At 35.7% G+C, this 8,842-nt stretch overlaps 1 protein-coding gene across 1 annotated transcript; it reads left to right on the forward strand.

Annotated features, from left to right (window-relative positions):
- The first annotated feature begins 6,263 nt into the window (after positions 1 to 6,263).
- Positions 6,264 to 7,791, forward strand: LOC145051269 (protein STRICTOSIDINE SYNTHASE-LIKE 11-like). The gene is made up of 3 exons (XM_078999341.1): positions 6,264 to 6,613; positions 6,737 to 6,991; positions 7,157 to 7,791. Exons 1-3 carry the CDS (start codon positions 6,279 to 6,281, stop codon positions 7,635 to 7,637), a joined length of 1,071 nt encoding a protein of 356 aa, XP_078855467.1. The 5' UTR covers positions 6,264 to 6,278; the 3' UTR covers positions 7,638 to 7,791.
- The last annotated feature ends 1,051 nt before the right edge of the window (positions 7,792 to 8,842 follow it).

An 8,842-nucleotide genomic window follows, 5' to 3' on the forward strand; every position in this document is an offset into this window, starting at 1 on the left:
GGAGTTTCCTCGTCGGGTTGATTGCTAGGGTTTGAGGTTCCTTCACCACTTTACTCTTGAATTTCGTCAAGGTTAATTTGCCTCCTGTTGTTTCCTTGGCTTATGAACTCTATCTCTCTCTCTCTCTCTCAAGACTCCCCTCCTTGCTACCAAGACCACATTATCACTAGGACTGTAGAAGAGGTAACTGAAGGATTTATGTGGGTAGCCGATGAAAAGACACCTCTCACTTCGGGGTTCGAGCTTATCATGAGTCCCGTGCCTCACAAAAGCCTTGCAACCCTAAATCTTGATGTGGTCTAGATTAGGAACTTTTCCGGTCCACATCTCATGAGGTGTTTTAGGAACCTTTTTGGTGGGCAATAGATTAAAAATATGGGCGGTAATATCTAAGGCATACCCCCAAAATGAGATTGGTAGCGAAGCTCGACTCATCATGGAACGAACCATGTCTAACAAGATCCGATTACACCTCTCAGCCACATCATTAAGCTGTGGTGTCCTACGAGGTGTCAATTCTGAGAAAATCCCACATTCCTTAAGATAGTCAAGGAACTCTATACTAAGATACTCACCACCTCAATCGGATCGAAGCATCTTAATGTTCCTACCCAATTGATTCTCCACATCCAGCTTAAAATCTTTGAACTTTTCAAAGGTTTCTGAAGGTCCATACACATCAATGTGTACCAGATCCAACAAACCTTCACCCCTAGCACAAGAACCAGTGAAGGGTGATTTTGTCATTTTTCCAAGTAGACAAGATTCACAACTATCATCCGACTTTACGTCAAATGACTCCAAGACTCCATCCTTTTGGAGTTCGCCTATGCGTTTCTTACTTACATGTCCAAGATGAGAATGCCACAATGATGCTTTATCCAACTTAGTGGTATAATCAATACACAACACATTATTTCCTAAGTTATCTACAACAGACACAACTTCATACACACCATCACAAGGTAATGCTTTAAAATAAAGAACATTATTAAAGAAAGCTTTAATACTACCATATTCATTATCAACAGAAAAGGTAAACCCTTGTTTGTACAAAGCATGAAAAGAAATAATATTCCTCGCCATTTCAGACAAGTAACAACATTTATTCAAATCTAATGTTAACCCACTTTTTAGAAGCGGTTAGCATCCCTTGTGGCGGTTCTGAAGGTCCACACAGATCAGTGTGTACCAGATCCAACAAACGTTCACCCCTAGCACAAGAACCAATGAAGGGTGATTTCTTCATTTTTCCAAGTAGACAAGATTCACAACTATCATCCGACTTTACGTCAAATGAATTCAAGACTCCATCCTTTTGGAGTTCGCCTATGCGTTTCTTACTTACATGTCCAAGATGACAATGCCACAATGTTCCTTTATCCAAGTTAGTGGTATAATCAATACACAACACATTATTTCGTAAGTTATCTAGAACAGAAACAACTTCATACACACCATCACAAGGTAATGCTTTAAAATAAAGAACATTTTTAAAGAAAGCTTTAATACTACCATATTCATTATCAACAGAGGTAAACCCTTGTTTGTACAAAGCATGAAAAGAAATAATATTCCTCGCCATTTCAGACAAGTAACAACATTTATTCAAATCTAATGTTAAACCACTTTTTAGCAACAAAGTATAAACTCCAATCTTGGTGACAGGTGATGCTTTCCTATTCCCCATGAGTAAGCTTATCTTCCCATGCTCCACATCCCCACTTCTTCTTAGTCCCTGCAAGTCAGAACAAATATGAATACCACAACCGGTATCAAGGACCCACGAATTAGAATGGGGTGAGTTATTAGACAATATAGTGTAAATACCTACTTGGTTAGGTTTCACTTTCCCATCCTTCACATCTTGCAGATACTTCGGGCTGTTTCGCTTCCAGTGTGACTTTTCATGGCAATAAAAGCATTCAACCTCTTTAGGGTTAGCAGAAGGAGTGATGGAACCTTTCTTGGTTCCACTTGAAGAGGAGCCATCAAGGGACTTTCCCTTGGTACCCTTTCAAAGGCCTCTTCCTGTTCTTTCCTTTGCCTTGCCCGATTGCTAAGACAGGGTCCGTGGTAGGAGTAGGAGTGGTAACAACCGACTTACCCTTAAGACCACTTTCGGCGGTCTTCAAGAGTCCTTGAAGTTTGTTGAGTGTAACTTCCTCCTTTTTCATGTGGTATGTCATTCAGAATTGATCAAAACAAGAAGGTAAGGAGTGCAAAATGATATCAATTGCCAACTCCTCGGGGAAGATCACATTTAGCTTCAGCAACTGGTCCACATACCTTTGCATTTTCTGCAAGTGGCGGGTGATGGGTTCACCATCCTTCATTCGGGTTGTTATCATGGAGCAAATGATGTCATACCTCTCTTGGCAGGCACTTTGATGGTAGCGGTCTATCAAGTCCTGGTGCATCTCAAAATGGTAATAGTCCTCATAACACTTTTGTAGCTCGACTGTGTCCAGAATTCAACGATCTCCTCAGGAGTAGCAGACGACTCATCAAGTTCCTTTAGCTCCTCGTCGAGGACATATTCCTTGTCCTCGTAACGAGTGGCCATCATGATGTTCCGGATCCAATCCATAAAGTTGAAACCATCTAAGATGACTCTCCGAAAAAGGTTCATGAGAAAGAAGGAGTCGGTAGGGTTTGAGCCAGAAGCAGCATTGTTTGAAGAAATCTGAAAAGAAGAAAGACAAATTTAGATTAGATATAAAGATAGTCCTTAATAAAACACCCAAATGTAATATTAAGGCTAGGACCCAGCACAATATTTTATAACTTAGAAAATGGATGCCGTAATCCAAGCTACAAAATATTTGAAGGAAGGTGAATAACGATTCACCAATTTCCTCCATGAAAACCGAAATAAATTATTAGGTTTTAATTCGTTTTAAAACTCCTAGATTCTTTGAGATTTAGTAAACTTTTTAATGGCACGTTTCAATCTCGAGTGTGCCCTTTATGTTTTGCGACTGGGATGCCGAAGATCACAAAACAAGGTGTGAAATAACCATGCAAATTACTTGTTACACTTAATGTTTATCACTCAATCGATGTGCCGGTTAACAACACGCACTCCGCCGACCTATGATAAACCTTAACTCACCCTTTGCCTACCTTGTTAAGTCCAAGTTAGTGTGTCGGTTAACTAAACATGCTCCACTGACGTCATAAACAAAGTGCAAAGTGTAATATCATGGGTTAGCACCTTATTCACATTTTCCTAAAGTAACTAAGATTGGGAATTTATAAAACATTTAGTTACTTTACTTTCATCATACTTTAATGAGGATTTAAAGTCATTTTCCTACCCATTCGGCTAATGACCCTCCACCAGTCAAGGAAGCGGTGGGTTAGAGTGGACACCGATTAAGCTGCATTTTATAGGAAACAACCTTATACCCCCCCCCCCCTTATAGACCGACTTCATGAATGAGACCTACTAATGGGTAAAACGACTTTTAGTTCTTATATATATATATATATATATATATATATATATATATATACATATATATATATATATATATATATATATATATATTATTAACTTATAATATTATAAAGTATAAGGGTTGAATTTTAACTTTTAAAATTCTAGGGGTTGGAACTAAAATTTTTAAAGAGACTTTACATGTTCCAAAACTTGAGGGCACGTTTTATAACTTTCAAAACTATTCATCTTTCATAACTTATGAGTTAATGGTTTATTAAAATGAGAGACTTTTCATTTTATGTAACCTATGTGTTTAATAATGGACATTAAAAGTGTGACTTTTGGTAATCCATAACTTGAGCACAAATTATGAATTCCATTAAAACACATCAAGATCAAGAATTAAACTACCAAGCAAGTTACAAATAATTCCTATGATCTTCTAAACTCATAAGTTCATGAATGTTTATATCAACAGTTTCAAGAATCATAAATAAACCATACAAAACTTGAAATTTTAATATTAGCCATTGAAAATGGATTCGCATAACCATTACACCATCTAAAACAAGTTTTAGAACACCAAATAGTTTAGGGTAATGTTTCTAGTTCATTTCCAACAGCAAAAGTCGAAAAACTGCACTCTAACAAGCTAACTCGTCGATTGCACGAACTGACTCGCCGAGTTGGTTAAAGAAAGGCATAGACTCGTCGAGTCCCCTCATGGACTCGGCGAGTTCACCCAAGCAGAAAACAGTTTTGTCAATTTTTTAACAAGTTTGCATCAAGTATCAAATAAACAAGCCTAGGCTCTGATACCCCTGAAGGGTTTTGAGCATTCTAACACTCCTAAGGTGTACATGCAACCCTAGAAACCTTAGATCTATATTTTACTAAGATACACGCAAAAATGATTTTCCAAGGTTCTTAATTGAACTAGCATGACATGAGGAACTTTAAAGCATAATTGCTAGTAGAAGAACATACCTTTTAGTTGCTTGGATTCCTTGAAAACCTTGTGAACCTAGCACCCCAAGTGTGATGCCTTAAATGTCTCACACAATACAACACTTAGAATAACTTTGAGAGAAGTATACTTACACCTCAAAATCGGCTAGCCCTCTCTTTCTTGCTTCTAGTTGCCAATTTTGGTTAACATGGGGTCTTTATATAGTTGTGTCACAAGTAGTGTTACACCATGTAAACCCTAATTGTCATGACTTTCCATATTCCATGATCCATGGGTTTGTAACCTCTATGGACTATCTATGGATCACCTTATGGGTTTTAACCCAATCCATACAAACCACGGACCATTAGCCCAACTATACAAGAATAGATGATTTACACAATCAACCCCATATATTTAATTAGTCTCCTTTTGATCACTTAATTAATTCTTGATCAAAACTAATTAAATAATATTATTAATATATTAGAACTTATAATATATTAATAAACATTAAGTGTTATTTCTCTCATTTAGTCTATCCAAGTGTTCTAATGCCATGCAACCTAAATGAACCATGCCAACCGAGTCAAGTACATTCCAGGAATAGCTGTGAACTTAGACACCTAATGCAACAGTTTACGCCCACAAGATGGTCCACCAAAGGAGTTTACGCCCTAGATTCCTCCTAGGATGATGTTCACGTCCTAGAGAAGGTTCCATGAAGTAGTTTACGGCTAAAGGGGTTCCATAAAGGGTGGTCACGGTCTAGATTCCTTTCCTTTAGGTGTTCTCGGAGAATGTACTTTCTTGGATTGAGTTCATGGTCTTAGGTGGGTCCTATGGAAGAGTTTATGGCCTTAGCTAATAGTAAACTCAAATATATTGTCCTTATAATTCAAGTGTCCAAATTGTGACACAATTACAAGCTCTTGTGTCTACACCATGTGATCCTTGTTTGATTGCATTGTAGATTGAATTCACGATTTATTTACCCTACTTCGTCTTGCTTAACTTGTTTACTTTTCTAAGAGATTATCTTACTTGCAACTTCCAAAGTGTATACTTCCTTATACATGCACTTATGCTTTCATGGTTTTCGAGGTTCGTATTGTAATAGGATACAATTTAGACCTTGTCTGGTCCAAATAGTTTGGGTTGTCACAATCATTTTAACTAATTCATGTCTTCAACTCCAAACCTGACATACTCATGTTCGAGAAAAAAAAAATTAATTGCATTCAACCTTCTATATACTTTCAAATGTTTTATATTCTTAATTTAGTTAAACAAATATTATTTTATAATTAGTTATCATGTGTTGGTTACTTTTATATATATATATATATATATATATATATATATATATATATATACACACACAGTGGCGGAGCCAGTTGGGGGGTTGGAGGTACTACAGCACTCCAAAAAAATTGTTTTATGTATATAAAAAAAAACTTATTTGTAAACATGTTCTATGTTATTGTACCCCCACCTAAAGAGATTATATCATATTTTTTAATGCCTCGAATATGATAACTACATACAATATTTATTGATAATTTTTGTACCACATATAAAAATTTCTAGGTCCGCCCATTTTATATATATATATATATATATATATATATATATATATATATATATATATATATATATATAATAATCATTATCTTAGCTATATAATTCTATTTTTATGTTGACTAAGCAATTCCATGCAAGAAAGCGTTCATATATAGTCTCCCAATACAGAAGTCGGCTTGCTTTACACCAAGTTTAAGCAACCATCTTTATCTCCAAAATGGAGAAGCCATGGTCAATTGTGACAAGTTGTTACAGTATGTGTATGTCAGCTAGTTCAGAGCTTGAATTTGTATAAATAGCATGTACATATCAGAAGAACTTAAAGCAAATTGCATTGCAATTGACAAGAAAATAAACGAGTCTTTATACTTTATATACATGGTAGCAATGAAAACAAATTGCACCCTGCTTCTAGTCGATCTGATTGTTTGGTTCTTGCTTCTGGGAAATGTGTTATCCAATGACTATACTACTTTCAAAAAACTTGTATTGCCACCAAGTGTCACAGGTCCTGAATCTGCTGTCTTTGATCGTGGAGGTGAAGGTCCGTATGTTGTAGTTGCAGATGGTAGAATCCTAAAATGGCAAGGCCCCACTACTGGCTTCCTTGATTTTGCCTTCACTTCACCTAACAGGTTGTGCTACTTTGTTTCCTTATTTTAGCCGCAGCTTTAACTTTCAGTTAGCACATAATAGCATGAGTAGTTTATAGTAAATATTGTGCTAATCACTTGATAAATTATGATTTATTATTTCAGAACTAAGAACATATGTGATGGTACGAATGATCTGAAATTAGGACCAATATGTGGGAGACCAGTGGCTCTTAGCTTCAACTATAAAACGAGTGATCTTTATATCACTGATGCTTTTTTTGGTCTCTTGGTTGTGGGATTCAATGGTGGCCTTGCAACTCAACTTTCAGGTGGTTACAAGTACCTTTCTGGTATTGATGTGGAGTCATACACTGGAAACGTTTATTTGACTGATGCTAGTTTGACTTATGGCATAAGGTAAATTTTCTGAAAGCAATGATTATGGAATTTGTTTTCATTTTAACAACCGAAAAGAATTTTTTCTGATTTAACCATTGAGACTTTGATTTTTCTTAAATCGTTACATCAAACTTTGCAATCTACAAATCAATATACTTTTGATATAAATTGCATGTTGTGCAGAGAAATGACAAAATCAGGGTTTAAGCCCGACTCAACTGGAAGGCTCTTGAAATACGATCCAAGAACTCAACGGGTAACCGTTTTGTTAACCGGGCTCTCAGGAGTTGGTGGTCCTTCGGTTAGTAGTGATAGAAAATATGTTTTAGTTCCAGAGTACATGAACAATCAAATCCAAAGGCATTGGCTACAGGGACCCAAAAAAGACACAAATGAGGTATTCCTAACTGATTGTGGGAGCCCAAAAAATATTAAAAGGGCTGCGAATGATGGAGAGTTTTGGGTGGCAGTAGAGAAACAAGTTCAACAGTCCCCGGTGTTGAGTGAACCTCATGGGTTAAGGGTTAACGGGTCTGCAACGGTTCTCCAAACCGTGCCCCTTCCCCAGTTCTTGAACATGGCACATAATGTGGTTCAGGAGAGCAATGATGCACTATATGTGGGTTCGAGTCATTCTGATTTTGTTGGTGTTCACACGAATTAACTAGAGTCTTGTTTGCTACTTACTACTTCATGAGTGGCAAGAACTCATAGTACTATTTTATATGGTGATGTGATATGGATGTGTATGTTTTCAAATAACTAGCAATAGTTACAATTGCTAGATTCATAGAATAAAAATGCATATTTCTTCCAAACGCGTTGAAAATAAATAACCATTATTATTTGGTATGTATAACAAATGGATGGATTCTTCCGAATTAATAAACGTGCAACGATAACTTCAAGAAGTGGTGTCAAATCTAACCTTCCATCGATGAAGTCATTATGCTTAATCAATCCAAATGATATGAACATGAATGTCAAGAAGACATAGATCTTGCACATGATTTGTTATGCTATTTGATACAATTGTACACAATATACGTCACCACTATAATTAAGACTGTTAGATTCGAACCTGGGTTAACCCCATTATGGAGTGTTTCATATCATGGGATCACTATTATGTCGCTTAGTTGGTGGTTCAATTATACATAGTGTGATGGAAGTTTGATGTCTTCGGATAAATGAGATCTAAACTAGAAAGAGGAAGGAAAGAAATAGTTGTGTTTTAATATTTTCTATGTTGTGGCTTTAACCGTTGGCTTGGATGTGATTACATAACATTCACCGGTTGTAATGGTATATATATATATATATATATATATATATATATATATATATATATATATATATATATATATATATATATATAGAGAGAGAGAGAGAGAGAGAGAGAGAGAGAGAGAGAATGGTTCCCTTAAGATTAATAAAAAAAATAGAGATTGTGAGAGCAAACCTCACCCAATAGAATTTAACCTCAACTTCCTGTTAAATGATGCACATGTATAACCGTAAATTTCAACTTAATATTTAGAAAGTGCACACTTTCCTTCTCTGAAATATGATTATGAAACCAAAATTCAGCTTACCGCTAAATCATTGATTCTCAGTATCAATCACGTAATCATATAATTCAAGCTTCAAAATTCTTTAAGTATCATTTATAGTTCCTATTTTTACTGAATTTGTTATCATATTAATCGTAATCTTCAAATCGAAAAAAAATCAATCGAAACAGAACATCAGATCATATTTTCATAAATACGAGATATAATCCTTAAATCGAAGAAACAATCACATCGCATTCATCATCGCAATTCAAGAGAGCGACAGAGTATTTGAAAATTGAATCAAAATCAATTT

The sequence above is a fragment of the Lactuca serriola genome, chromosome 5, assembly GCF_051521515.1.
Source record: "Lactuca serriola cultivar US96UC23 chromosome 5, Lser_US96UC23_V15, whole genome shotgun sequence".
Classification (NCBI taxonomy): domain Eukaryota; kingdom Viridiplantae; phylum Streptophyta; class Magnoliopsida; order Asterales; family Asteraceae; genus Lactuca; species Lactuca serriola.

Excerpts from the sequence above, each read along its gene's own strand:
- LOC145051269 (XM_078999341.1), top strand. The coding sequence starts at position 6,279 with ATGTACATATCAGAAGAACTTAAAGCAAATTGCATTGCAATTGACAAG. Across the intron at positions 6,614-6,736 it reads GCCTTCACTTCACCTAACAG|AACTAAGAACATATGTGATG; the intron begins GTTGTGCTACTT and ends TTATTATTTCAG. Across the intron at positions 6,992-7,156 it reads AGTTTGACTTATGGCATAAG|AGAAATGACAAAATCAGGGT; the intron begins GTAAATTTTCTG and ends CATGTTGTGCAG.